This window comes from Somniosus microcephalus, chromosome 3, assembly GCF_052327205.1.
Source record: "Somniosus microcephalus isolate GS21.2 chromosome 3, FLI_Smic_1.0, whole genome shotgun sequence".
Lineage (NCBI taxonomy): Eukaryota > Metazoa > Chordata > Chondrichthyes > Squaliformes > Somniosidae > Somniosus > Somniosus microcephalus.
The window spans coordinates 95,297,415-95,315,125 of NC_140989.1; the positions used below are offsets into that span (position 1 = coordinate 95,297,415).

Below are 17,711 nucleotides of genomic sequence, written 5' to 3' on the forward strand. Positions count from 1 at the left end.
TTAGTTCCCAACCTTGGCCACTTTGCAACCACATCTCAGTTATGGCTATTGGATCAAACCTGACAATTTCTATCTGCGCTAGAATTATTTCATCTATTTTGTTGCGAATGTTTTGTTCATTCAGATGTAGTGCCTTCAGCTTTGACTTATTTCTATTTTTCGCTGATATCACCTTAGTCACTTATGCCTTATTACCTTTGTTACTCTGTCCCTTCCTGACCCACTCTGCTTATTTTTACCCAAAACTCTACTGCTCTAGAACCTTGACATTTCTCGCGTTGCTTTTTAAATTTACTTTTTCCTGAATCCTCCCAGCCCCTCAGTTTAAACCCTGTCTACTGCACGTCCCAACGGAACAGCTCTCTCTTTCCCCTGTACTGATGCCAGTGCCCCATGAACTGAAACCCCCGCCTCCCACACCACTCTTTGAGCCATGCATTTAAACCTCTAATCTGTTTGTCCCTATGCCAATTTGCACATGGCTCAGGTAACAACCCAGACATTATTACCTTGGAGGTTCTGCTTTTTAATTTGGATCCAAGCTCCTCAAACTCCCTCAGCAGAACCTCATTCCTAATTCTACCTATGTCATTGGTTCCTACGTGGACCACGACAACTGGATGCTCCCCCTATCCCACTCGGATTTCTTCTCCAGCCACAAGGAGATGTCTTTAACCTTGGCACCGGGCAGGCAACACAACCTTCGGAACTCTCGGACGCAGCTGCAGAGAACAGTATCTATCCCTCTTACTATACTGTCCCCTACCACAACTACATTCCCTTTCACTCCCTCCAGCACTGCACCTGGGGTCCCCTTACCTGCCTGAGTTGCAGTCACACCCTCCTGTCCCTGACCACTAACCACTACCTAACATAAAAGGTGTGACTGGATCAAAGTGTCCAGGTAACTCTCCCCATCCCTGATGTCTGCACCTCAGACTCCAGCTCAAAAACTCTGGAGCTGAAGTCACTTACTGCAAACTTGGTTGTCCAGGATCACAATGCTCTCCACAAACTCCCACATGCTGCAGTTGTGGCACACCACCTGCACAGCCATCCCTATATGACCTTGTTTTATTTTAATTAAATTTGTATTTAGGTAACTTAGTTTAGTGTAGTTGCTTGACTACTTGATCTAGCTTAAGTTAAGGGTTGTCTGGGATCACAATGCTCTCCACAAACTCCCACATGCTGCAGTTGTGGCACACCACCTGGGTTATAACCTTGCATATAATGAGAGCTATGCCACCACCAGGAACATCATCAAGCACACCATCGGGGTGCTCAAGCAATGGTTCCGCTGCCTTGACCGCTCGGGAGGAGTGCTCCAGTACTCGGCTGAGCGGGTGTCCCATTTCGTCGTGGTCTGCTGCATGCTCCACAATTTGGCCATCATGAGGGCCCAGCCCTTGCCGCCAGGGTCTACGGGACCACCTCAGGAGGAGGAGGAGGAGGAGAAGGAGGAGGAAGAGGATGACAAGGAGGAAGAGGAAGAAGAGGAACAGGAGCAAAGGAGGAGGCAAAATTAGAGTGTTCTGCTTATACATGTGTCATAGCCATTGCTTTGTGTTCTATAAAATTGAGAGTGCGAGTGACAGAGCGAGCGAGCGAGGAGGGGCGGGCGGGGTGGGGGGGGCGAGCGAGGGCAGGCCGGCGGTGGGGGGGCAGGAGCGGTGGGCAGGCCGGTGGGGGGGGAGCGGAGGGCAGGCCGGCGGGAGCGGAGGGCGGGTGGAGCAGAGAGCAGGCCGGCCGGTGGGGGGGGGGGCGAGCGGAGGACAGGCCGGCTTGTGGGGGGCCAGGCGGGCGAGCGAGGACAGTTTTTTCTCTCTCTCCTTATTGTATGCTCAGATGTTCTTTTTTGAATGTTTCTAAATGAGCCATTTGCAATTGAGTACAGACTTCCACAGCAGTAAAGATTTTAAATGTTCTTCCTTCTGCAGCTGCAGATAGTGCAGGCTACTGGTCTGATATGATATTTGGAGCAGCAAAGCAGGAGTTGCTGATGCTTAACCTATCGGAGCCAATACAAGAGCCACTACACTTGGATCTCAACATCATCTATTAATTTAAAAAAGCAACTGTTGTCAACAAAGTTGAAGTAGTTGCACATGCGCAGTCCAAGTGTTTTTTTGGTTGCTGACTTTGTGACTCACGGGCTCTGCGGAAAAAAAGAGCCAGGAAGGGAGCGGGCGCTGAGGAAAAAAAGGGTAGAAACATAAATCGAGATCAGCTTCCTAATTAATGCACATAACACTTCTGCGCAGCTTCCGGTCGTTGGCAGTCGTCACTCTGTTTAAAAATCTTCATAGAATAGCAACAGCGAAGCTTCGTAAATGATTATTCTGTCATTAATCAGAAAAGATACAATGGATCATTTGCCGAGTTAGACATGTAACATCACACATTATTATCCTCTTATGCTGCGGAGTCTATCAAATCATTAAAATGTTATGCTGATCGGCTCTCATTCATCATTCATACATTTAGTATTAATAATTGATGTTTTCAATTGTTATTGTTTTAACTGTTATACTGTAGCACTAAAGGGCATTTTAGTTAAAGGAAAAAAATAATTAACAAACAAGACCTATGTGCTCAATAATATAAACCCTGGTATATGATTTTTACTAACTATTCAGTGCTTTTGCATAGTCATTACAAACTCCCAACAGCTGTTTCCCTTTCATCTCAAGCTACAAAATATTGTGCACTGAACAAATGTTCCCTAGCAACCACATTGCAATTAACAAAAAGAAAACCCAAACTAACCAATTAACATGGGCTGTGAAGTCACACCCATAACAAGGAGAGAGAATCAACTTTTAAAAAGGCATCACAATTTTCTTATGGATCTTAATTTACTACAAGCCTCCCTAATTTATTACTATTTATTTACTGACCTGTTCTAAGCTCTAAACTGTATTGTTTGTACAAACAGATACATCAAAGAAATACATTATTTGTTTAGGCTCATCAAAATAGCTAAATATTATAAATAAGTCTTGTGTATATTCTCTACTAAAAGAATTATACATTTAAAGGAGTTATACTTATCTGCTTTTTTAAAAAAAAACTATATAGTTAAAGTATAGATGATTTGAAGTTATTTAATTTTAAAACATAACTTTTGCCTCATTCTGATGATTTGATATTCAAAATAAACATTTTAAAAGATTTGCACGATAATGGGTAACACTATAAAATTCTAATAGGACCACAGTTGAGAGATACTGTTATCTAAACCCAGTGCTCACTTTCCTGAGCCACTGGAAAACAGGTACAGTAACATGAGATGTAGACCAATCATGAAATCTGTCTACAAAAGTCTAAATCTGAAACATTACCTTTATCAGTTCTCTGCACAGATGCTGACTAACCTCAAGTGTTTCCAACCATTTTCTGTTTATGTTTCGGCTTCTCCTTAGATTTCTTGAAATGTCATTTCTTCCTAGCACTTCAATGACCATTTGACTCTATATATTGCATGGTTTCCCCAACAAACAACTTATTTCCATTAAACATGGTTAATCTACAATTTTCCGCAATATGAATTAACTACGCCTGACTCAAACACCTATCAAATCAGTCTCAATGGTTCAGTCAACTCAATGAGTCGTCCTCAGTGACTGAAATACAGTGCAATATACTAATGCTTTGTATAAAAAAAAGAGATAAATCAATATTTCATATAATGTTTGTAATAATTATTTGAGATTCCACTGGAAACTGGAACATTTTCTAAATATTGCATTCACACAATAGTATGGTCAAGTGCCAAAGGCTAACTTGATTGCCAGTGTGTGGATCTTTTCCAAGACAGTAAGCATACTACAGATGAATGAATTTCTTTGTAAACTAGGAAATTAGAATGCTTCACTGACAAGTAGCCTGGCGAAATAGGCCAATTCTGCACACAAGTCAATAGGCAGCACAGTGCAAAGAATGACCTACAGCTATCTGCATTTTTGAGTAACCTACTTATGACAACTGACATCAATTTCATTTGAACTGGAAAAAACTAGCAGTGCAGTCTTTCTCCAGTAGAAATGCAACTGTATAATTCGTTGACAAATGAACAGGAAAAACACCATTATTAACCGCACTTCAGAGCCCCACACAGAAATTAATGCTTTCCATATAGTGAACCATTAGGAATTACTGACACACTGACCAAAATCCATCGGATCTGAAATTTGATAACTTAATGGAAGCTCCAACACAGCTTCAATCCAGACTCCAATCTGACAACAAATATCTGACCATCTGTCGATGACTGGATTTGAACCATTAGTGCACCAAAAACAGAGGGCAAGTTTCATGTGCAACCTGTGGTATTAAAGAATACAATGATAAAGTATTTCCTGTACCATTACAAATAAGGCCTGGAGGATATATCTTTAACCATTTTTAACCTTAAAGCATTTTTTTTTTTTTTTTTTAATTGGAAAAAACACCAACTTAGCATGTCTATTTCAAATAAGTGAAACGCCCAAAATAACAGACTGAAATGAGCACGCCTATTTTTCAAACAAAGCAGTTGCCACTCAGTGCTGCCATAATATGGAAGGAAACAGATCTTTGTAAAGATGTGATGCAGAAAAACTTATTTATATAATGCCTTATAAAATCTCAGAATTGTCCCACCCCCTAAACACATACAATTAATGACGACACGGGTAGAACCATTATTTAATTTGTTAAGTTTCCTTTGTTTTTTATGATTTGGGTTTCTATTCATTGTGGCCCCCTAAAAAGGGGACACTTTTCTTAGCTTATTTGGTGTGATGACACATACGAACAATGACGGACAGGTAAAGACCATCTGGTCCATCGAGCCTGTCCCACATTATTGCACTACCTTGAGTATCACAACATAACTCCACCCCACCTGAAACCATGTGATCTCCTGGGAGAGGCAAAAAAAAAATTTAAATCACAGGCCAATTTGGGGGAAAAAATCCTGGAAATTACTCTCCAACTCATCTAGGCGATCAAAACTAGTCCAGGAGATCACTCTGGCCCTGAATTTCCTGCAGTACCTACCTTCTGTAAGGGGTGATCTCTGCCCCAGCCAGAAACAGGGTCCAGCTCTTTCTTGAAGGAATTCAGCGAATCGGCATCCACCGCATGAGACGGCAGCCTGTTCCAGAGGTCCACTATTCCCTGGGAAAGGAACCACCTCCTGACATCTAACCTAAATCTAGCCTTATACAACTTAAATTTGTGACCCCTGGTCCCCCCCTAACATTTAATTGAAACAAACTGTCAGCTGGAACACAATCTATTCCCTTCATCTTATAAACCACAATCAGATCACCTCTAAATCTACACTTCTCTGAAGTGTAGAGTTGCAACTCTTTTAGTCTATCTTGATAACCAAGATGCTTTAGATTGGGAATTAGTCTAGTGGCCCTCCTCTGCACCCTCTCCAAAGCCTCAATATCACCAACCTTGTGAGGAGACCAAAACTGGACACACTATTCCAAGTGCGGCCTGGCTAAGGTCTTGTATAATATAAGGATAAAATACTGTAGTATGCCTCATCTTGTACTTAACTGTCCTATGAATGCATCCCAACACCCTATTTGCTCTAGCTATCGTATCACAGCATTTCTCATGTACCTTTAAGGATGTATGCACTGGAATGCCCAAATCTTTTTTTATCTCCACATTCTTTAGTGCCTTTCCCTGAAGGGTGCATGAATGTTGAGCATTTGCCATGCCCATATGCATAACACTGCACTTATTTGAAGGATGCCATAAATTTTTTAACATCCAAAATGAACTATAGGAACAGGCTGATGGGCGAGATATTAAAATGAGGTCCTAAGAAATTTGAAATTCTGAGATTTGAGAACACATTATATAAATAATTATTCTGCATCATATATATGCAAAGGAGTGTCGCCTATTTTTATGTACTCAGGTCCTGGAGTGGAGCTTCAGACTTTGAGGCAAAGGAGCTACCAACTGATCCACACTGACACACAAGCAGAACACAATCAGAAAGTGGTTACACTAAAGAACACAAAAAATTTAATATGGAGACCAAAGGAATTGATACACAGCCACTGCTAGCAATCCCCTAGAAATGAATAAATTACTGCATTTTCTAACTGGAAAGGGCAATACTTTCAATGACAGCATTAACTGCTGGCATTACCTATGGCAAACACCAATATAGAAGTATGTGTAATCAGCAGCATCTATGTCTAACCTCAGAAAATGACTGAAGTACAATAAATTTAGTTTCTGAAGCATACATACATTGTTTGTCCGTCAAGTTGATAACATTTTTGTGACTTATTTTAGGATGTTAATTTTAAGAAATAAATAAAGCCAAAATGTTTAAATTGATTTTTTTTTTTTTTTTTAAATAAAACATGCTTGGTTTTTGATTAAGGCAATAGAAATAGAAAAAATCCACTACCCAAAAAATGAATTTTGCCTAATAATAATAGCCTCCTTGCCGTGATCAATAAGACACCAATTACTATACAGTATGACAAGAATTTACTTCAAAATGTTTACCTTTATATTGATTAAATCAATGCCATTATAAATTGCAGACAGACAGCCCAAGATTAGCAAATAATTGCTGCATTTAAATGCATACTGTAAGGCTTGTAAAATCCAAACATCTACAGTTGAGATGCACAAATTAAAAAGTTAGATGTTATTTCACAATTTCCTTTTCAAGTCATTTATTATCCAACCAAGTATCCTATGTTTTCTCTACATCATATTTTTAGTTCTCACACCTTTACTCCCGAGGGTAGATGATCTGTTTCCGGTCCTCTTCCAATATCATCTTTGGATGACTGCTGGATGGTACATGGAATTATGATCCACCACCCACCCACCTTCATTTCCCTTTCTCTGCAGAAAGATACCATGACTTCAACCCAACATCCTTCTGCTCAACATAGCTCAGAAGTCAAACTACATTATCCCACTTTATGATGGTCCAAAGTACAGCTTCACCCAAGACAGTGTGAAAATGTATGGCAGCAGTGAGATTCAATTATGCCAGTTTCAGTACTGTCAAAATATTCAGTGATACTGAAGCCAAAGATCCACATTATCTTTATGTCTTAAAAACCAAAAGCAGTTGTTCTTTTAGAAGTAGTGGTGTTTTACAGAATCATGTCACAGAATATAAACAAGCCATTTGGCCCATCAAGTGTTTTCTTTAGTTAAGCCACCCATTTTAATCCCCTCTCCTTCCTGCTTGTTCCACATACTCTATTATTCCTCTTACAAACAACTATAATTCCCTTTTAAAAGAATTGAGAGTCTGTTTCAACAGCTGTGGCAGAAGTTACATATTCTAACCACCCTCTGGGTAAATAACTTCTTTTAATTAAATGTTTTAAGTCAACCTGGAATCACCTGCCATGAAGGTACTTTTGCCAAATTATAAATTATGTGCAAAACTGATGCAGTTAAAGGAAACAGACAAAAAAATCCTTAATCTATTCTGTTATAAGTGTCACGATTAGTATGGTACATTCAATGAATAGACTTTATTGTGAGAAGATTTTGAGAAATTATGTTAAGTATATCTCTACTTTAAATTATACTGGTTGCATTATAAAATAGATTCAGGTTATCAGCAAAATGCCCATATTTAAAGCATACTACAAGGAAATAATCTATAGGACATCTCCAAAATTAATATTCGTGTATGATGACTACTAAAGCAGAGAGGAAAAAAAAGTTAGCTCCCACAAAAGGAAGAACCCAGCATCCTAGAGCAGTACATGTGTACTATGCTTTCACGGATGATATCAACCTATTTACAGTACTTGTGAGTGTGATGAAATGCTGCATCAATTTGATCTGATTTTCTCAGTTAATTAAGCATATATGACACTCGAAATCATATCGCTCCACAGAATGCGGGACCGAAGGGAAGGGGGGGGCGCAGAAACAACAGTACAAAAAAAGCAAAACGACACCCTGGTCCCTAGGGGATATTTTGCCATAGAAACGTAATTTAGGAATTCTCTACGGAATACCAGTCTCATCGAGGGGTGGTCAAAGATTCACTCGTCTATGTAAATCTTCAAGTTTCACATCTTAAATGCAATTTTAAATATGCAATATAGGAAAATACAGAAACATTAAAAACGAATTTTCAAAACGCGTGTGCAAATGTATACTTACATTTGAACCATGATGTTACTGAGAAAGATACCATCAACCAACTCCATGTATTCCAAAAGTGCTCCTCCATTTGCCGGAGCTAACGCCCCGAAAGTCTTCACCTAAAGGGGTGGGGAATTGAAAATAAAACAAAATTTCATTTTAATCCAAGCATATTTGCATAACCTGCACCATGGATTGCAATTGCTGAACTAAAGATCTGAAAGAAGCAGTCAAAAAGTGCTTACCCAAGTTACCAAGGGATCAGACATAAACTGCTCTAGAAGCGTAGTAAAATCGTTCTCCATTTTCAATCAACGAAAAATCAGGGGTTTCTTTTAAACTGTAAAATCCACTGCTGTTGCCTGTCGTCGTATCCTATGTATACTCTTAGCATCCTATGTATTAGCGAACGTTAATTTCACAAAGTATCCATTTTAAGCCGAGGCTTGCTTGAATCGTGATCATTTGCAATGCAGCAAACGAGACGTCATCAAACTAATCTTTTGGTACAAAAATTTTGATTTAAATTATTGCGTCTACATCACTTCAGGAAAACCGCCTTCTTCCTGCAGCAGACACGAATTCCTATGGAAAGCCGTCAGACCCCAATAATTTGCAACACTGCGTCTCCTCTCGACAAATTAACACAAAATAGATTTGGAAAAGCGAATACTTATTTCCCGGGAAAAAATGAAACAACGCTCAGTAATCATCTATCTTTTGTTTTAGAAAACCGAAATTAAAATAAGAGAGGATTGATATTTGATGTTTCAGAAATAAATGCCAGCATCTCTAACGGTATTTCAGGACCGCCGCACGCGTCTCCTCAGCGGCACTGAGCTCCAGCACGAGCCGACCAACGGCCGTGGAACGTCACTCACCGAGCCGCGTCACCGCCCTGCACGAACTCTCCTCACTCAGTCAACGATCCCAAGTCCAGAGACTTTGAGATCAATCCGCCTCACCCCTCCCAAGATGTATCGCCCCGCCGTCTTGCTCAGCGGGAGCCTCACATAGAGAAACAAGTCCGCTATGGTGGGGCATTTTTATAGATCAGGAGAGGATGGAGTGATGCTCGGCATTTACATAAAGGCATATGTGTTTTTACTCATAGGTATATAGTAAGGTTTTAAAACGTTTATCGGTTATAAAATGCCTTACTTCATCCTGTATCGTTTTCATTCGGTTATATACCAGCGATTTTCAAAAATTGTATTTTCTGCGACTAAGATTACATTGATTTATAGTAACTTAAATTATGATTTTTTTTTAGAAAAGGTAACATTTTATAAGTTAATAGATCGAACATAATGCAAGCTACAAAAACAAAGAAGGATCAATAGTGACGCCTAACGGCGCGGAAAACGTATCAGCAGAGAAACTTTCCATGTAAACTTCATTAGTATTCATGTTAATAAAAATCCAAATGCTTAGCTAAAAAAAGTCTTTTTTTCCCTCATTCATGAATGCTGACCAGTTAAGTTGAGCTAACTTTACCATCCCAATCTACGAAAGGAAGAGATGGTACAAGATGGAAAAGCAGCGCTGCCTTTTCCTTTCCGCTGCAGCGGAAATGCGAAACAAAACCATTGGAACAGGCATTTGCAACCAAGTTCGTGAACCAGAGTTATCACCGTAGACGCCATACCACAATTTAGCAACAAAACGCAGGCATAGATCTCCTGTGGCGCTGCTCACGCATAATCAGGAACGAACATGGGAGTGCAGCTTGTAATGTAATACATAAAATTTACTGATACAATGATACATGACTGGCTGGAGACAAAAATATTGTACACCTTAATGATATTGAAAAAATATATCAATGTAATTATTTGTAATATTTTACCTACTGTCTTACAAAATTTGCATAAGGGGCACGTAACTATGTTCTTCCTTCCCAAAATCTTTTACCTAGTTATTTGCATCATAAAATATATTTTATGTAATCCATAGAATTACGTGGAATTTACAGCACAGAAACAAGCCATTCAGCCCAATTGCTCTATGCCGGTGTTTATGCTGCACACGAGCCTCCACCCACCTTACTTCATCTAATCCTATCACAGTATTGCCAACACCACCGCCTCATAAATCAGGAGACAAACTCTTAAAAATCATGAGATTTTGGTAAAGAAATCATGAGTTGTTATTTTTTTCCTGACTGGACCCTTTCTTGACCTTTGCTCCCGGACAGGAAGCACATTCGGCCATCACCAACCGATTACCAACATAAGAAATAGGATCAGGAGTAGGTGGTGCGGTGGCCCCGCTGTCGCGTCACTCGCAGGCCGGCGTCGCTCTGCTTTTGACCATTACTTTTTCCGGAACATAACTTCCTGGAGGACCCTACAACCCTCTGAGATCTCCGCGCTCCTCAAATTCGGGCCTCTTGCGCATTCCCAATTTTAATCGTTCCATCATTGATGGCCGTGCGTTCAGCTGGCCACACTCAGTCTACATCGAATACAAGAGGCAACCTTTGTTGCCCTCAGGCGGTTTGAATTCTTCAACAGACAAATGTGCTAATTGGATTGGCCTGTAGAAAGTGAGGTGCCTCAACATTTCTGAAAATGTAAACCTGAAGCCAAAATTCTGATTTTCAAAACTAAGCTCCAATTTTACCCACTTTTCATGTTGTTAAGGTTTTTATTAACTTTCATCAGTAACAAGACTAAAACCATAAATCTACCCCTGGTGCAATATTGATTTTCAAAAGTCAGCTTTGCAAGGATAGAAGCAAAAGACAGGAAGGAGAAAAGCAAAAGTGGAAGGCAGAGAAATCAAGGGTGTAAATCAAACAAGGCCACAGTAAATAATAATTCTAAAAGGACTAAGGCCTAGAAATTCAGTTGTTTGCGCCAGCCGCTAGCGCCTTAGGAGGAGGAGGTGTGGGGCGCTAGGCGGCTAGCGGCCAGTCGCAGCGCGATCTGCGCCTCTCCCCAACTTCAGTAAAGATTTAGCGGCGGCGCAAAGCCTTTGCGCGTGCTCAGCTGCGCGCGCAGATCCTGACGTCATTTCATCGTGCAACGCCCTTTGTTCGCCCCAAACCGGAAATTCAGTGGCACCGGCCTATTGTGCGCCTGGCGCCCCTAGCGACTGGTAGAGGGGAACGGTTCTCCGTCGCCGCGGGGGGCGCAAATTAAAGGGCACTCCTCCTGCAGTAGAAAAGGCAGCCATTTTGCAACACTCCTTCTTTGTGAGAGACGGATCTTTGCAGAGAGACAAAGGTAGAGAGCTTTCTGGTTTGGCTCAACACTCGCACAGGTACTTGTGGCTTCAGGCCACAGCTTTCCACTTGTCTTTAACTTCAGAGCCATATCATTGATTGGAAACATATAATGGGGGCTGCAATGGGTGCAAACGTTGGCCTTCTCCATTGCATTCAAAGGGCTCACAGACGCCGTGAGAGAGTGGCAGGCATGGCCAGAAGGAGAGGGGGCAACAGGCGTCGGCAAAGGAGGCCTTACCCACCCAGGGTATACTGCCAGCAGTTCTCATATCTGAACATGTCTGACGAGCAGTGTGTTCGGAGGCTGCGATTCCGAAGGGCGGTGGTCACCGAGATCTGCCACCTGCTTCGCGGAGATCTGCAGCCATATCTGAGGAGCAGGACGTCTCTGTCGGTGGCAGTGAAGGTGACGGTGTCTCTCAACTTCTATGCCACCGGCTCCTTCCAATCCGCTACTGGGGACATTTCCAACATCTCCCAGTTTGCCGTGCATTGCTGCATCCGCCAGGTGACCAATGCCCTTTTCAGAAGGAGACGTCAGTTCATCTCCTTCTCCATGGCCCTTGTCAAGCAGCAACAGCGTGCAATGGGCTTTGCAGCATTAGCGGGCTTCCCCATGGTGCAGAGCGCCATTGACTGCACGCATGTGGCTTTGCGGGCACCTCTGGAGAATGCCGAGGATTACCGCAACCGGAAGGGCTACCATTCGCTCAACGTGCAGTTGGTGTGTGACCACAGGCAGCTCATCCTAGCTGTCAATGCCCGCTTTCCAGGCAGCAGCCACGATGCCTTCATCCTGCGCCAGACTTCTGTGGCAGACATGTTCCAGGCCCAGCCTCACCCACGAGGATGGCTTCTCGGGGACAAAGGCTATCCTTTGTGCACATGGCTGATGACCCCGCTCCGTGCGCCCAGCACCCCTGCTGAAGAGGGATACAATGACAGCCATCAAGCAACCAGGAACATCATTGAGCAAACAATCGGCGTCCTGAAGCAACGGTTCCGCTGTCTGGATCGTTCCGGAGGAGCCCTACAGTATTCGCCTGAGCGAGTCTCCCATTTCGTGGTCGTGTGCTGCATGCTGCACAACCTGGCTATCCGCAGGACTCAGCCACTGCCACCAGACATTGGAGGACCACCAGAGGAGGAGGAGGAGGAGGAGGAGGACCAGCACAGGAGGGAGGCAGAAAGTGCAAGGGCCGCCCGTCGGCGGCTTATTGAACGTCGGTTCTAGGCCCCCTCTCAGGGAATGGCATAGCACAAGAAGAATGTAGCCGCTCCACAAGCCCTCAGCCGAGCAGGGCAACCATGACTTCCAAAAGAAAGCATGGACAGTGCGATTTAAGAACATTTATTTCTTTGAAACCTCTGCCCTTCCCACATTACAAACTAATGGAGAGAAGCCCCCCCAAAAAACACAAATCGACCAGTCTCGGCCTTTCAAAAAACACAAATACACCAGTCTCGGCCTTTCAAAAAAACAAATCCACCCTCCCCCTTTAAGAGCTCACCGGCGCCAGAGTGTCTGCCGTCAATCAGCAGCTCGCCGCACCTGCGCTGCGCCCGCCCTCGGGGGTTTCGCCCTGGGCCGCCGGCTTAGCGCCTAATGATAGTCGTGCATCGCCTGTTTTAGCGCAGCAGCAACCTCTTGGGGCGATGCCACTGAATATCGGTGAAGGTGGCGCGAAGTTGCGCCGGGCGCAAACTTTAGCGGCCACCCGGCTGTAGCGCCCCAAACGTGGCTATACTGAATTTCTAGGCCTAAGAGTGTTAAAAAAACAAGCCTGAAGGCTTTGTGTCTTAATGCGAGGAGCATTCGTAATAAGGTGGATGAATTAGCTGCGCAAATAGATGTAAACGGATATGATATAATTGGAATTATGGAGACATGGCTCCAGGGTGACTAAGGCTGGGAATTCAACATCCGGGGTATTCAATATTCAGGAAGGACAGGCAAAAAGGAAAAGGGGATGGGGTAGCATTGCTGGTTAAAGAGGAGATTAACACAATAGTAAGGAAGGATATTAGCTCTGATGATGTGGAATCTGTATGAGTAGAGCTGAGAAATACCAAGAGGCAGAAAACGTCAGTGGGAGTTGTATACAGACCCCCAAACAGTAATGCTGAGGTTGGGGATGGCATTAAATGGAAAATTAGAGACACGTGCAATAAGGGCATGGCAGTTATCATGGGTGACTTTAATCTACATACAGATTGGGCTAACCAAATTAGTAACAATACTGTGGAGGAGGAATTGCTAGAGTGTATACGGGATGGTTTCCTGGACCAATATGTCGAGGAACCAACGAGAAATCAGGCCATCTTAGACTGGGTATTATGTAATGAGAAAGGATTAATTAGCAATCTTGTTGTGCGAGGCCCCTTGGGGAGGCGCGATCATAATATGATAGAATTCTTCATTAAGATGGAGTGTGAAGTAGTTGACTCAGAGACTAGGGTCCTGAATTTAAATAAAAGAAACTACAATGGTATGAGGCGCGAGTTGGCTAGGATGGATTGAGGAACGTTACTTAAAGGATTGATGGTGGATAGGCAATGGCAAACATTTAAAGATCGCATGGATGAACTACAGAATTTGTTCATCACTGTCTGGCATAAAAATAAAACAAAAAAGGAGGCGCAACCATGGCTAACAAGGGTAATTAGGGATAGCATAAGATCCAAGGAGAGGACATATAAATTGGCCAGAAAAAGCAGCAAACCTGAGGATTGGGAGCAGTTTAGGATTCAGCAAAGGAGGACAAAAGGATTAATTCAGAGGGGGAAAATAAAGTATGAGAGAGTTAGCTTTCAGGGAACATAAAAACTGAGCCTCTCCCGCGCACACGTTCGAACATAAAAGCTTCTATAGATATGTGAAGAGAAAAAGTTTGGTGAAGCCAAGCGTAGGTCCCTTGCAGTCAGAATCGGGAATTTATCATGGGGAACAAAGAAATGGCTGACCAATTAAATACATACTTTGGTTCTATGTTCACAAAGGAGGACACAAATAGCCTCCCAGAGATGTCGGGGAACATAGGGTCTAATGAGAGAGAGGAATTGAATGAATTCAGTATTTGTAGGGAAATTGATGGGATTGAAGGCCAATAACTCTCCAGGGCCTGATAATCTACATCCTACGGTACTTAAGGAAGTGGCCCGAGAAATAGTAGATGGATTGCTGGTCATCTTCCAAAATTCTATAGACTCTGGCACAGTTCCCATGGATTGGAGGGTAGCTAATGTAACCCCACTATTTAAAAAAGGTGGTAGAGAGCAAACGGGGAATTATAGACTGGTAAGCCTGACATCGGTAGTGGGGAAAATGCTAGAGTCCATTATAAAAGAAGTAATAGCAGAGCACTTGGAAAGCAGTGACAGGATCAGACAAAGTCAACATGGATTTACAAAAGGTAAATCATGCTCGACTAATCTGGAATTTTTTTGAGGATATAACTGGTAGAATAGATAAGGGAGAACCAGTGGATGTGGTGTATTTGGACTTTCAGAAGGCTTTCGATAAGGTCCTGCATAAGAGATTAGCGTGCAAAGTTAAAGCACATGGGATTGGGGGTAAGATACTGACTTGGCTAGAGAACTGGTTGGCAGACAGGAAGCAAAGAGTTGGAATAAACGGGTCTTTTTCCGAGTGGCAGGCAGTGACTAGTGGGGTACTGCAGGGATCGGTGCTAGGACCCCAGCTATTCACCATATTTATTAATGATCTAGACGAGGGAACTAGATGTAATGGCCCAGAAATTCGGGTCTCCACGGGTGAGTACGCACGGGGTACTCACCCATAAGCCCAATGGAAGTGCCGGTTTCCTGCATGCACTGCGCATGCGCGGGAAACCGGCACTTCCGTTCCCCTGAACGAAGGGGTTCAGAGTTCGAACGTGTGCGCGGGAGAGGCTGTGCGTGCGCATCGAACTTCGGTTTTCTTTGCAGGTTTTCCCGGGAGGGTAAGTCTGCAGAATTTACACATATAAAAAGCAGGCATAAGGCCTGCTTTTTACAAGGTAAGTGGTGAATTAATTAAAATTAAAACATTTTTTCCACAGGTTTATTATTTTTAAATACTTTAAAGTAAGGTAAGTTTATTTTTAGTCTCGTTAGAAAATAAAATTATTTTTTTCAAAAATTTAAATTATTGTTTAAAATAGTTATTTCATGTAATTTATAGTTTATTTAAAAAATGTGAGGTTTTTTTAAAATTTATTTGAAGATTTAGTGCTGTTTTGGGGCCATAGTATTTATAAGTTTTGACAGCTCTTCCTGTCAATCTTATGAATGGAGCATTCCCTGGCTCCCCATGGCCCACGTGATCCCAGGGGCCGCATCAAACTAACTGCGTCCCTGGGATATGCAAGCACTGCACGCCGGCAGCTGGAGCAGGCCCAGGATTGGAATTCCACGGGGGCCCACAGCACAACGGCCAGCGCGCAAGGTAAGTGCAGGTCGGGGGCTTACACCCGCAGGAAGACCCCGACCCGAATTTCTGGGCCATTATCTCCAAGTTTGCAGACGACACAAAGCTGGGTGTGCTGTGAGGAGGATGCAGAGAAACTCCAGTATGATTTGGACAGGTTGGGTGATTGGGCAGATGCATGGCAGATGCAGTATAATGTGGATAAATGCGAGGTTATCCACTTTGATGGCAAAAACAGGAAGGCAGATTATTATCTGAACGGCAATAGATTGGGTGAAGGGGAAATGCAACGAGACCTGGGTGTCCTTGTGCACCAGTCGCTGAAGGTAAGCATGCAGGTGCAGCAGGAGGTTAAGAAGGCAAATGGTATGTTGGCCTTCACAGCAAGATGATTCGAGTACAGGAGCAAAGATGTCTTGCTGCAGTTGTACAGGGCCTTGGTGAGACCACACCTTGAGTATTGTGTGCGGTTTTGGTCGCCTTATCTGAGGAAGGATGTTCTTGCCATGGAGGGAGTGCAGCAAAGATTCACCAGACTGATACCTGGGATGGCAGGAATGACGTACGAGGAGCGATTGGGTCGATTGGGCTTATATTTGCTGGAATTTAGAAGAATGAGAGGGGATCTCATTGAAACTTATAAAATTCTAACAGGACTAGACAGACTAGATGCAGGAAGGATGTTCCCGATGGCGGGGGAGTCCAGAACTAGGGGTCACAGTCTAAGGATAAGGGGTAAGCCATTTAGGACTGAGATGAGGAGGAATTTCTTCACCCAGAGAGTGGTGAACCTGTGGAATTCTCTACCACAGAAGGCAGTTGAGGCCAATTCATTAAATATATTCAAGAAGGAGTTAGATATATTTATAAGAACATAAGAAATAGGAGCAGGAGTAGGCCATACGGCCCCTCGGGCCTGCTCCACCATTCAATAGGATCATGGCTGATCTGAACCTAGACTCACGTCCACTTCCCTGCCCTCTCCCCGTAACCCCTAATTCCCTTATCTGCTAGGAAACTGTCTATCTCCATTTTAAATTTATTTAATGTTGCAGCTTCCACAGCTCTCTGGGGTAGCAAATTCCATAGATTTACTACCCTCTGAGTGAAGAAGTTTCTCCTCATCTCAGTTTTGAAAGGGCAGCCCCTTATTCTAAGATTATGCCCCCTAGTTCTAATCTCACCCATCAGTGGAAACATCCTCACCGCATCCACCCGATCAAGCCCCCTCACAATCTTATATGTTTCGATAAGATGGCCTCTCATTCTTCTGAACTCCAATGAGTAGAGTCCCAACCTACTCAACCTTTCCTCATACATCAACCCCCTCATCTCTGGAATCAACCGAGTGAACCTTCTCTGAACCACCTCGAGAGCAAGTATATCTTTTAAATATGGAAACCAAAACTGCACGCAGTATTCCAGGTGTGGCCTCACCAATACCCTGTATAACTGCAGCAAGACTTCCCTGTTTTTATACTCCATCCCCCTCGCAATAAAAGCCAAGATTCCATTGGCCTTCCTGATCACCTGCATACTAACTTTTTGTGTTTCATGCACCAGGACCCCCAGATCCCTTTGTACTGTAGCACTTTGCAGTTTCTCTCCATTTAGATAATAGCTTGCTCTTTGATTTTTTTTCTGCCAAAGTGCATAACCTCACACTTTCCAACATTATATTGCATCTGCCAAATCTCTGCCCACTCACTTAGCCTGTCTATGTCCTTTTGCAGGTTTTTTATGTCCTCCTCACTCACTCACTGCGTTCCCTCCCACCTTTGTATCGTCGGCAAACTTGGATATGTTGCACTCGGTCCCTTCCTCTAAATCATTAATATAGATTGTAAAGAGTTGGGGTCCCAGCACTGACCCCTGCGGAACACCACTAGTTACTGATTG

The 17,711-nt window shown here is 43.0% G+C and overlaps 1 protein-coding gene across 18 annotated transcripts in view; it reads right to left on the reverse strand.

Moving 5' to 3' along the window:
* Positions 1-9,015, reverse strand: part of LOC147121217 (girdin-like) — a 456,789-nt gene extending 447,774 nt beyond the window's left edge. For 6 of the 18 annotated variants that reach the window (XM_085981375.1, XM_085981374.1, XM_085981371.1 and 3 more), the window contains exons 1-2: positions 8,397-9,013; positions 8,170-8,270 (exon numbers count right to left, since the gene is read on the reverse strand). In XM_085981375.1, the coding sequence (XP_085837501.1) occupies positions 8,170-8,270; positions 8,397-8,456 (161 nt within the window). In that variant the 5' untranslated portion in view covers positions 8,457-9,013. Of the gene's footprint in view, positions 1-8,169; positions 8,271-8,396 lie in introns of those variants that run through there. The other 12 variants (XR_015077512.1, XR_015077511.1, XM_085981380.1 and 9 more) reach the window with 5 other exon arrangements.
* Positions 9,016-17,711: the final 8,696 nt, after the last annotated feature.